Source organism: Strigops habroptila, chromosome 4, assembly GCF_004027225.2.
Source record: "Strigops habroptila isolate Jane chromosome 4, bStrHab1.2.pri, whole genome shotgun sequence".
Taxonomy (NCBI): domain Eukaryota; kingdom Metazoa; phylum Chordata; class Aves; order Psittaciformes; family Psittacidae; genus Strigops; species Strigops habroptila.
This window is the reverse complement of record NC_046358.1, coordinates 26473394-26486350: the sequence shown is the minus strand read 5'-3', so window position 1 is coordinate 26486350 and position 12957 is coordinate 26473394. Positions and strand designations below refer to the sequence as shown.

The following is a 12957-nucleotide window of genomic DNA, read 5'->3' as shown; positions in this document are numbered from 1 at the left end:
AATAATCAAGTGAGCTGAAACTTCAAGCTAGATGATTCATAAAGTAGGTTAGAACATTATGGTTCACGGTATTCATACCATCAGAGCACTTGGACAGTTCATATATGTCCTGGAATTTCCTCCTTTAGATAAGAATAAAGTGCAATAGGGAAACAGCACAAAATATTTAAAAATATTAAGTAGTGACCAAAGTAGAAAAAAGTGTCACCATTTTACTCTCAAATATATTTTAAGCTAGATAAATCTGTTAATTTCTTTACAAGAAATCTTATATTCTTCAGAAATAGACTAGGGCCATCAAAATTAAAACAGATTACCAAGGAAACATCACGATAAGTTGATATTATTTTGCCATTTTATACCTTCATTTTTGGCTTGCTAACTCCACGTTTAATCTCTGTCTTAGCAGGTGGATGTAAATCACCGTAACTTGCAATATATTGTATTAGATTCATTAGCGCAGCACATGAATCGGAGCAGGTACGAATATGGATCACATCACTGGAACAGTGCAGCTCAAATCGTGGTTTAGTCTAGATAACAAAAATAAAAAGCTCAGAATACACTTCAGATCAACATAAGGTTCCATAAAAACAGCATCAATACACAGTTGGTTTTAAATTACTTAACTAGTCAGAAAGAACTTAAAAGAAATAGTACAAGTAAACTGAAAACCTTCCTTGATTCTAAGTATAATACAGCAATTTTCAAATCACAATCTGTCATGGAAATTTTACATTTAATTTTATTTGTGATTAAATACTTACTCTTTCCCCATCAGAATCAGATTTTACTGCTGTAATGGTTAGTTCTAGCAACCCCATATCCATAACACGAACATAATCTGAAAGACAATGAGTTATTAAAAAAAAAAAAAAAAAAAACACCACACATAAAAAACCTTAATAACAAACATGATCCATATGATGTATTTTTGGTTATTAAAGCATTAGAAATAGCATGAACATGACAAGGGATCTTTTTTACCAAAACCTTTTCCATCTCCAATTTCCTTCTTTCATGAGGATTACTCTCAGAGTTCAAGTTTCAGCTACTCAAACCTTTTCAATCCAATATATCACTCCCACTGCCACCATCTGTCTGCAGTGTAATCTTTTAATATATTTATCCTCATCCCATCTGTGTGAGTTAGAGAAAGAGGCACACAGAACTTCAGTGACTAAGCATCCCAGCAGTTTTTTAGTTGAGGTGAGAGAAGACATTTTCACATTGTACTAATCTTTCAGTACCATGAATAAATTATTCCCCTCTTTCTTGTTATAAGAAAACAAGCATATCTTTACTTTGTCCTTTGCTAGAGATCTCTTACTTCAGCTAAATACACATATTTGTGGGCACAGGATTTCATTATTTCTCCAATTCGTTTGTTAAATATTGATTCAAGTTCCTCAGTCCTTAAAGGCTGTAACTATATGAGAGCAAATCAGTTGGTATAATTCTTTTCAGAACCTAGAACTCTGTGCCATATAATGCCTTTCAACTATTTAGAACAGCTAGCTCATAAAATGAGATCTCTTTTCTCTGAACATTTCTTACGGTGCCAACTGCAGATTTTTAAAAATATGCTTTTTCTCAAATGCCCATTATGGAACTGCAATAAGGAAATGAAAGACTTGCAAGTTGCTGTTCCCTGACATACTTCTGCATCCACAAATTCAAACTAGAGTATCCAGATTTTCATCAACACTGCATTATTCATTCATATTCAACTTGCTGCTCCTTGTCTCCTCAGACTTCTTCTTCAATTATCTTTATGAATGATGAATATGCCTGTAATTTTGATATTTGTTTCTTTAAGCTCTGCAATTCATTAGTCACATCTAAAACATACTTACCTCTGTGAAGGTTCACCATAACAGTGTTGCACTTATCAGACAAATGCAAAGCAGCTTCATCTAAAATTATCCTAAAAGATAAAAAAAAGATTAAACAAACATGCTAGAGAAATTACATGCAATTCACCAGACAAAATAAATTAGTATAGAAAAAATTTTAACACATCTAGCATATCTTAAATGCAACTCTTCAATTAAACCTTTCATAATTTCCAAATCCCTTGGTAACTAACCACTTCAACGTATTTTTGCCAACGCTAGTTATATTTTATTTGCATTTCAATTCATGTATTTGATCCCTCCTAGAATAAAAAGTAATGCTTTTAGCATACGTAATTAACACTTATTTCCTTTTTGCCTTTATTTCTTTTTAATAACAGACACATTTGTTTTCAAAGGTGATTTATAAGGTTTTACCAATAGTAACAAGCAACTTAGATGTTTCACATCAGAACAGATTTAAGAGACTGAATATTCAACTAAAGTCACAAGAAAAATTATTAAAAAGTTAGATATGTTCAGTAATCACTATTTCCTTAATTAATACAGTCTCCAAATAACAAATCTTCAAGAAATCATAAGGTGCCACTATTTAACAAAATAGGCACAATTTCATTTCAGAACATCTTTCAACCCTATGAAAAAATGCAGAATTGCTAGCTCTTAAAGAAAGCAATCCAACTTAAAAAAATATAATACTAAAATTAACCTAATAAACTACGTAATATATTTCAAAGGATGCAAACCAGTGTGATCATTTATGCAACACAAATGCTTCCTGGGTTAAAAAAGCATTACAGGTATTACAAGTTTTACCAGAGCTTCCATGTTTCACAATCACTTAAGTTATACCTGAGAGTAGAAGAGGATTTATCTACTGCAACACTGCTGGAAATGCTGAAAGTTTCAACAGTAAGCAGAGATCTGACTGGCAAAAACAATGGCCTAATAACAAACAGCAAAAGAGAAAAAGAATTAATACTCTGTACTTATTTAGAAGTGCAATCAAAGCCTTGTAGGCTACCTAACTAGATCTTCCCAGGCCTATGCAAATGTATATCGTACTTTAAATTGCTTACATTTTAAGTACTTTTAAATTCTCTTAAGGACTTTTTCCAAACAAGCTTAAATACATATTATTTACAATATGCAAACTTGACTGTTCCTAAAGAATAAACATATAGCTGCAGTGCCACTGAGTGGCATACGCTTGCATTTTATTTACCTGTAATCAAGAGCACAACTCCACAGATGTACGTGAAAAGTTGTAATTGTAGCTGGAGGATTATATCCCAGAACAGGCTCATCAGAAATATTCAAAAAATACAAAATCTAAAAAATTACAAAACATAATATTATAACACTTCAGTATCTGTTAAATTACTAAATGATTATACCCTAGAAAGAAAGAAAATCTGCAACAGGTATGACAATAAAATATTTGATTAGTAGAAGGAAAAGGGAATGAGTAATCTCTGATATTTAAAGATGCTTACCCAGTATCTGAATAAAGAAAAGCATGGAATGTAAACAGCGCAAAATATACAACATCCAAACTACAGCCTCAAAAGGTATGGAAAAGACCAACCCACAGATGCCTAAGTGGCTCTTTGTACAATGCCTCACAATCAATTTTTAAAGCATTGCCCAAATACAGTCTCATTCATCTTACTTTGCAGTTCTTATTACAACATTAGTATTCAGTATGTTCTGTTTATCTGAAAAGCCAACTTTTCTTGTAATAGTGTACATTGTTAAAGTTACCCTCAAGTTATCTTTCTTTTTCTCTGGGGACGCGGAGGGGGAGAAGGGTGTGTGGGAAATATGCTCAGAATCAGAAATATGTACACATGCATTGTATACAGTTCTTTTTCATGTACTACTGCATAAAATAAACTCCTATGCTCTTTAAGATCTGTCACAGCTCTCTCTCAAATCTGTTACACTACATTATTTCAAGCCTGGGGCATATCAATACTGCTAGCCTTTTAATCATTTCCTCTATCTATCTCTTTGGCCAATTTTGCCCCCTCCCTCTCCAAAAGAGATTCCCAAGTGCATTTCAGGTAATGTTAATTGAGCAAAAATTCACACAGAAAATAAGCAACACTGTATAAAGCAGGCTATGTGAACACACATGAATACCATGCTGAGAAGAAAGTGATGACATAGCAGAGCCCAAAGCACTAAGTTCAGCTCCATGTAGTTGCACAATAAAAGCACATGTAAAAATAAGCATACCATAACGTACAGGAGGATAAACAGGATAGGCTTGAATGTTGAGGTTTACTATTTGTAATCCAGTATGCTCTAAGTACATGAAACTATACTGCTACTGTACTACTAGCTCCCTAGCCATGTCTGCTATGCTATACCTTCGCATCCAGATGTACCAGTACAACCATTCTAATTCAGAGGTCTGCATTACAAGCACTTGTGTAAACCACTCCTCACTACTTCCCCAAAGTCTTCTTCTCCATTACTACTATTCAAACAATGTAAAACAAGAGACAGACAAGGAAGAAACAGCACTTGAGGAATTAGGTGAGCAGAAGGGAAAAATACAGAAATGTTTTCAGTGCTGCAAGTAGCGTGCTTGGTTTTTTTGAGAGTGTTTTTTTACATCAAGGATTATCTAAGTGCTCGGGTAACAATGGACTACTGAGATTTTCCATCTGACTTTAAGAAAAAAAACCAAAACCAAACCACCAAAACAAAACAAACCCAAAACATAAAAAAACCCCAACCAAACAAACAAAACCCCAAATAAAAAACAACAAACAAACAACAACAAAAAAGACCTCGAAAAAAACTCAGAACTTTCCTGACATGTTGAGGACAGAGATTCCAGATGATGAGAGGAACTGTAGCAAATGAATACACAAGTAAGAATTCAAGAGCAAGACTACAGACTGCTAAATGGCCTCAAAGAGAGACAAGAAGGAAAATAACACTTCTAAGAGCAGAGTAAGATAAAAGACATAGCCTAACACAAAGATTTTCCATCAAGGTTTAGTTTGATACTTAAAGCATCTGTTAAAGCAGTGAGACCGAAACTGAAGATGTAGTCAAGAAAACTGTAGCAACCTGACCTGTTCATGCCAGCTTAAACCTGAAGGCAGTACTCTGTGCTGAAGGGTGGCTCCTCTTAGTCCAACAGCAACTAGAAATTCCTGCACAAGAAAGTTGCACAACTTAATTTACATGAAATAGATGTAACTATTTGACATCTAGATTATGACACGCAGTCATCCTACTGCTCCCACACTCTCCAAGTGTCTAGAAAAGAAGAAAGGACTGCGACAGCATTAAACATTCAAAAAACCTGATTCCTTATACAGAAACCCTAACTAATATAGTGTAATACTTTTTGCAACAGGATCGTTTAGAAATGACAATTTTGTGGTGGTGATAGGAAGGAAGGTTCCCTGCTTATTCATTTTGCGATTCACCAAGAATTACCAGGAGTATCAACCCAATGTAGTTCTTTCTTACACTGATCAAATCCGAGCCAACAGAGCCCCCATGACACTATGCTGGTCTGCAGATTCCTTCTTCTCTAGATCACTCTACCAACCTGTTTGTCACCACTGCTCCAGATAGAAGGTCATCATTTAGCCATGCTAATGAAGCTACTGTCAAAGCCCAACATACCACTCATTTACCAGTGCCACTCCAAAATCAGTAAGCAAAGGCTGTCTATTAGATGACACTGCTAGTAAGCTGAGCAGAAAGCTTTTAACAGCTCAACTTTTCTTGGCACCAGATTAAAACTCAACCAAAGAAAAAACAAACCTCAACTGGCCAAGAAATGCATTTGGTAAAAAAAAAAAATAAAGTGTGAGCAGCAAAGTGAAGCATTGGAAGAACTAATAAATTATGCTGATACTTAAATTTTACAATCCACCCAAAAGATTCTAACAGAAAATTATTGTTTGAGTATGACTTGCTCATAATTACATGGTTTCTTCATCTATAACCCTTGTAACCCACATCTAGACGTTTTCATATAAACTGAGATAATTTATAAAAGCACAAATTTAAAAACACAAACCTTTGTATTGCTCTCTATTTTATCTGATTGGATTTTGACTGCAACAGTCAGCATACTTGGACATTCCACTCCTACACCATCTGAAGTAGTCCTACTAAGGCCATCTTCTTCAGAAAAACAAATAGTAGGTTCTAACCAATGGGGACGTATTGTGCTAGGCAGTCGTACTTCAGAGGAGGGGACAACCCCATCTACCGTACCTGCAAAGAGATTTTAGAATTAGTTACCTTGTGCTTCAAAGCAGTTACTGATGAAAAGGTAAGGAAAATCTTTTTTATGCTTAACACCTTTAAAATTATTTTAATTATCAAAGTTAGTCACGCACACTGACAACCAAAAATTTTGAAGGGAAGGTTACAGGTGATATAATATTTAAAACCATGGTTGTAGCTAAAATCTTCAATGTGCCTATAGGGCTTTTTTTATTTGCCCAACAAAATGACAAAGTTGAAATATAGGACAGAAATCTCCTATGGGTTACATGGAGAGATAGGAATATGTCTCTCCTTCTCATTTTATGGTGCCAGCTTAACTTCTAAACACACAATAATTAAGCCTTACACTGAAAAATACTTTTAACTTGACTACCACTCATTCAGAGACATTTGAGGGGGAAGTCTATAGGTTTAACTACATGGGGGTTACCAGCCATACAAACTACACAGTCAACTTAAAAATCTTCACCTGCTAACTACAATTAGGTACTCAGGACAAGATACAGTAGCCACTGGTAACCTGTACCTTTTTAAAACTGAGAAACCAGTAACACGTAGGAGGTGTGTACTTTCATAATAAAGAACAGACTGTACAGCTAATGTGCCAGAGGACCACAGTACCTTTAAAGACCAACAGTTGCCAAGGAGAATCTGCGCTAAACTGTAACTAAGTAAATACAGTTATCATGAAGTTGTATTACTGTAGCATTTAGGAGCATTAGTCATGAACTAAATCTATGGTGCCAAATGATACACTATCAGGGGGAGGAGAGAGAAAAAAAAAAAAAAAAAACCCACACCAAACAAAAAAACGCCACCAAACCAAAACCCACAGCATTTCTCCTAAAAAACTTGAAGCTCATCTCATTACAAATCTAGTCCCAAAGCCACCTCAATCCCACCCCTACCTTGATGATATAAATTGAGGCTACTAGAATGGAGACAAACATAGTGTCTGTCCTCAAAGCCTTCATATTTAGTCACGCTGAAAAGTGAACCACTGTTGAACTCCAACCAGAATTCACCATATTTTCCTTCCAGTGTATTGCCATCATCCTGCTGAAGGAAGAACAGAAATGATAAAACAACTGCTTCCTGAGTTTGCTGTAGTTAGATAGTCTACACTAACATAACATTTGCTACCAATATGTATTATCCTGCTTGCATTTTAGTTATTCTTATGTAAAGCAAAGTAAACACAATTGCTAAAATATTGTATTGCATTATTGTCTATAGTACAAAAAGATAAATACTACAGAATTACTGTTATAAACACTTGTTCCTTCCAAAAATAGTACATACAACATGAAGGGGATCCCATGATCAGAACAACAGACCAGCTTTTTCAGCCCCAATGTCTCACCTTTACATCTGTGAATATGGACACTAATCCATGTGTCACATTTAGCAGAACAGACAGAAAGCTTTGTGAGTTCTTATTCTGAGAGTCAAGCTTTTTCCTTCTGCGTGAACGATAGTTTGGATCAACAGTGGAATAATACTGTAGTGTTTCTTCCTCAGATCCACTCTCATCATCTAATAGATAAAATGAAAAACAACTAACTCTCTAGCTAGTACACATATTATACCAATAACTCATTGTTTTTCCACCAGTAATATGATTCAATTTCACTTATTTTACTTGATTATACAATAATCTTATGGCTTTTTTCTTCTTGGTTTAAGTAAATCCTTTCATCTAAGTTTACAAATTCTTTCCACTATCAGCTTCATCACTTCAGACAATTATGCTTTTGGATCACTATAGTTCTACATAATTTATTAAGTGTATTACCATAATGAACTGCAGCTTTAAATTGACTAAAGCTGTCTTTACTGAAAGTGTTGATGAGCTGGCTGGCCACAGATAGTCCAACACCATAAGAAAGGTTTTCAAATGTTTCTACAGGAGATGGAGCTGTGGGTTCCCACAACAATAAATCATTGCTGATCCTAGGAAGAAATACATTATCGTTATACAAAATATATGACTACATTCCCACTTAATATAAGGATAGTCAAGCAATATTTCATTTGCAGACTTCATGTAACAGATATCAGATTTTATAAACAAGAAAAAAGCTCAAGAGCATTAGAAAGAATAATGTGTTAATGAGTAAAAGCTAAAAAGTAGCTTTTTTTCTGTATTTATGGTACGCACGTATCAAAGTCTACCATTTGACAGTGATACAAAAGCCTCTACTGGTAGGTGTATATTAACTCAGTAGGTTGAAGGAGGGGTGACAAAACCCTATTTTATCACATCAATTTTCAACCAAGTTGCATGAAACAGTTCTTTTGCTTCCAAGTGACTTTGTGTCTGTCAGGGTTGCAGACACATGTGACATTCAGTACATGAGTACGCCAAGAGAATATTCAATGAAAGGTTCAGCTTTGCCACTTTGGAAGTGAAAAAATGCTTTGGAAGTAAAGTAATGCCTACCAGAGGCTAAAATTGATCAGCATCTCTCCATGTAGCTTATGACAAGCATAATACCTATTTTCAGTTTATTTAATCTAGTCGTATTTCTTTATTTTCAGACAGAAAACCAATAGAAATAAATGATAAATGCCAATCTCTAAGTTGTGTCCACTTTCTCTACATTTTCATAAGCCTTTATAAGGCTTATAAACTGAGTAATTAGGAGGTTTTCCACTGCCTGCCTTGTGAACTCTTAATTTTTAGATGGTAAAATCACTGAATAAAAAGGAAAGAATAAAACTGAATGTAACTTTACCAAAAAAAAAAAAAAAAAAAAAGGTACAGTGATCTATTTATAGAGGAGACTTCAGAAAGATTAGAGCAAAATGAAACACTGAGCACAGAGATCTGAACAAAGTATTCACTGAAAGTAAAAGACTATTTAACTTTACTCTTTGCTCATAAAATCTGCCAAACACTTTTTAGCAGATGGCTACTGTGGCACTGATCAGATATATGTCAGTAGCATCTCTGATGTCAGCTTAGAAGAATATTTATATAGCCTTTAACGTTCTCAGAAAACTATACAAGTGAATTCCTGCTACAGCTGCTCATTCAGTTGCTTTTATCAAAAATGAATACAGATCTAAAAGTACAGGTCACGATAACCAAGCAAAACAAGTATACTTGCCTATTGTAAAGTTTTTCGTAAAAGCTTTTGTTTGGTAATGTTAAGTGAATGTTTGGTAACATGAGTTCCAGTACGTAATGAGAATTGCTAATTGTTTTATCCTGAAACTCAGTCATTTCAACTACATCTCCTGGCATCACCATCTGAAAGAAGAAAAAAGAAAACTCTCAAGTAAAAAAAAAAACAAACCCAAAACAAACCAACAAACCAAAACTGGAAGCCAGAAGATGTGCATAAAGCAGTATGAATATTAATTTTTGTCTACCATAAGCACAAAGCAATAACAAAATTTTGTAGTACCTCTTCATTTTCAAACATGACCCTACGAGAAGAAAAAGGAGAAGGCTCTGGTCTTCTAATATCACAGACATCCTTCAAAGAATGAGACCCTCCTTCTTCTTCCTCTTGAAAGTTATTATCACCTTCTTCCTCCTCAGCTGCTATCCTTTCCAGAATAGAGTGCACAGCCAGAGGGTTTATTTTCAATACAATCCTGACATTGGAGAAGTTATGCAGAATAAGCCATTAGAGATGCTTGGAATTTTTATACTGATGCACTGTCACATGTCCCCTAGCTCTACTAGCTAGCCATTAAATACAAATAGACTAAATAGCTCAAAGACCAGGGATTTTTTTGTTAGACAATATGTAATTTATTAGACAAATTGATACCATTAAAAAAACCACCAAAGTTATAGGCACAGAGGGATGTGGAAAAAGAACCATCACGTTGAGAAGGTTAGTGTCTACTTTTTTCAACTCCATCAGGTGATCATCACATGACCTTTGAAAAGCCTAGCACTCTCCCATAATAATGCTTGTATCATAAGACCATCGACAGTTACTAAAAAATGCTCTGCTACATGACATAGTGCATTACATGTACATATTGTTGTAGAAAAATGTATTTGTACCATTATAAAAGAAAACCATGCTGAAAAAATGCCCATACAAACACATTATAATAAAGCCACTAAATTTGTGGCAAAAAACTTGTGTGGCAGATTCTGCTGCAAATCTAAAACTGCCCCTTTAAATATCTTATTACACGCTGCAGCTGTTAGGTCCTTCTGTTCAGTAACTCCTGAAGTATTATATTGCCTTACATGTGACCTAAGCTCCAATAATTCAGTCACAATATAATTATCCTTATTGTCGTTATGTCTGTATATCAGCTTATATTAACATTTTGAAGCAAAATTCCACTGAGGTTTTGTTTGTTTAGTATTCAGTCTTGAATGCAAAAGTAGGAGAAAAGGTAAAGTGTCAGGAGAAAAAAAAAAGGGGAGGAGAAAGTTTCAAGTCTCTAACTTCCACTGAAACTTAACTTTCACTGAAATTTACTCAAGTCTATGCAGAAACCATCATACATTAAAACTATCTCGCATTATCAGAAATGTAGACTTTTAAAGATATAAAACCAAAAAAATCTTGGGTTCTTTTCAATAGCTACATGTTCTTTCTTTGCAAATTATTTTAAAGCATTTACTAAACAGCCAGTCTGTATTAAAAATAAAAAAATAAGAGTGCTTCATGAAAATCCAAACAACCCACATTACAAAATAACATTATTTTACCGAGGCCAGTCAAAATTGTCTGATGATGATGTTGTATCTCCATCTATGCCACCTGACACTTGAAAAAATTTTATTGGTGCTTCTGCATTATCTTCTTCGAATGAACCTGAAAAGAAAAATTATTCTTTTTTAAATTAACACAGGAATGACAAGTGCTAGCTTTAGGTTGCCCACGCCTCAGGTTAGAGCCCAACAGGGTATCTTGTCAATGCTATTACAATGACACTTATGCAAACATTACCTTTTCCTCCAAAAACTAAATACCAATTTTTAGAAACAAAAATTATTTCACATGATCTTCTAGCCAGCAGCAGTTAGAAAACCAGATGCTTCTAATGCATAGATATCTGCATTTACATTTATAGCATCACTACACTATGTCACAGCCTTGAAAAGTACACAGAATGACATATCACCGGAGAAGGTTGCAAATATAAACGAGTCTCACAGATTTATTACTTTTAAAGATATTAAAGGCATAAAAGTATTAAAGTTTTCTAAATAACAGTTATTTAGGACATTTCACGTCTCTTCTAAACTAGACGTGAGACTCCTAATTTGCATAGCTGTAGTAGCCCCCTACAAATCTTCTAACACCATGATAGACCCCAGAGATACCCTAAATTGAAACAAAGTGGTATAACAATATAAACAGGAAGTAGCAGAAATACTAGATAGATATCAAAAACTAGAATGCAAGCACTACACCTTACATACATTAGCCTCTCCTGGTATTATTTTGCTTTGTGCTGGTACTTAGTACACAACACTAAACTGCAGCAAACATATCTGTTCCAAAATTCAGGTGGAAAGACACTCCTGTGTTAATGCATATATGAGGACATTTGGCTCAGCTACATAGTATCTGGAAAAATAAAAAAGAATATTTGATATATATGTTAACATTCTTACCAGTTAGCTCTTTAAAGGTAAGTTCTAATTTAACTTGTTCTGGAGTTGATCCTCCAATAAACTCAGTTTTAAATTCCACATCTGTATACTCAAGGTGGAGAACCTCCTTCTGAAGTGATTTCTTAAACCACGGTCCTCTTTCCTGATCTGACCGTAGGTCGGGTATTGGGAATCGAACAGACAGATTTAATGCTGGGGCAGTCACTTGAACTGAAACTCTACAGTTTGCAGGAGTATGTGAATCATCCAGAAAAACTTCAGTAAATGCTTTATGCTAAAAAGAAGTAAAAGGGGGAAAAAAATAAATTAGGAACATTGCACTAAATGTGACTATGGGAAAAGCTTTTGATGATGCAGAATCTAAAAATGAAAAATATTTTTTCCACATATCACACAAAGCACAGATATCAGGACCAATTATTATGACTCTTAGGTTATTCTATTCTTGGTGTTGTTAAGATTCTACTTAGTTAGAAATCACGTATTTGCACAGATTAGCAATCTTTCAAAAAATGGTTTTTTATCTCAAGTGATAGAACCAAACAATACTCAACTGCAGTTAGGAATACCATGTCTCATGGATTTTTTTTTTTTCCCCAGATGTTATTGTTGAGAACCCAGGAACTATCATCATGCATATTTGCCCCTTTCACTAAGTCATGGCTTTCAGCTGCCATCACTGACATGTCATTCAAAACCTTCCTGAGTGTAGCCTATTGCTGACCATCGTTGAAAATAATCCAACTTTCACGACATAACCATACTGATAGAAATTATTGAAGTTTTACGAATTTTTTAAATGAGGATTCTTTCAGATTTGAATTCAAATTTTCTGTAATCAATCAAAGCAACAATAAAATTACATAAAGATACTTGTGCTGTGTAGAAAATCAGTTAATTGCATTAACCTTACCTCATGTATTTCAAAAAAAGCCTTCAGTTTAATGTTATTGTGCTAAATACAATAACACTTAAATCCTACTGACAACCTGAACCAAGACAAACAAGCTCCAACTTCTGCTGGTCCTCAGCCACTAGAACACAATGTGTATGTTCCCCATCCTTTCTATTACCTACTACAGAAGCGGGTAAGTCACAGCAGAGACAACTTGGCTGACTGTGACACCTAAAGATTTCAATATAGAAGTGGAATTGTCAACAGCTGATATAAACTGTTGCATGATGGGATGGATTAGAAATCAGTCAAGACTCTTCTTTTTTGCCCAATTC

At 34.6% G+C, this 12957-nt stretch overlaps 1 protein-coding gene across 8 annotated transcripts in view; it reads right to left on the bottom strand.

Annotated features, from left to right (window-relative positions):
- Window positions 1-12957, bottom strand: part of ATG2B (autophagy related 2B) — a 52555-nt gene that overhangs the window by 19494 nt on the left and 20104 nt on the right. For 7 of the 8 annotated variants that reach the window (XR_003991182.1, XM_030484512.1, XM_030484515.1 and 4 more), the window contains 14 exons: window positions 11728-12001; window positions 10816-10921; window positions 9539-9731; window positions 9239-9381; window positions 7921-8078; window positions 7489-7661; window positions 7034-7184; window positions 5911-6110; window positions 4949-5029; window positions 3082-3188; window positions 2709-2801; window positions 1857-1927; window positions 768-844; window positions 363-533 (listed from right to left, as the gene is read on the bottom strand). Coding sequence is in view for 7 of the 8 variants with exons in the window: in XM_030484512.1 (XP_030340372.1) it covers window positions 363-533; window positions 768-844; window positions 1857-1927; window positions 2709-2801; window positions 3082-3188; window positions 4949-5029; window positions 5911-6110; window positions 7034-7184; window positions 7489-7661; window positions 7921-8078; window positions 9239-9381; window positions 9539-9731; window positions 10816-10921; window positions 11728-12001 (1998 nt within the window). In the remaining variant the exon portion in view is untranslated. The remainder of the gene's footprint in view (window positions 1-362; window positions 534-767; window positions 845-1856; window positions 1928-2708; window positions 2802-3081; window positions 3189-4948; window positions 5030-5910; window positions 6111-7033; window positions 7185-7488; window positions 7662-7920; window positions 8079-9238; window positions 9382-9538; window positions 9732-10815; window positions 10922-11727; window positions 12002-12957) is intronic. The other variant, XM_030484513.1, reaches the window with a different exon arrangement.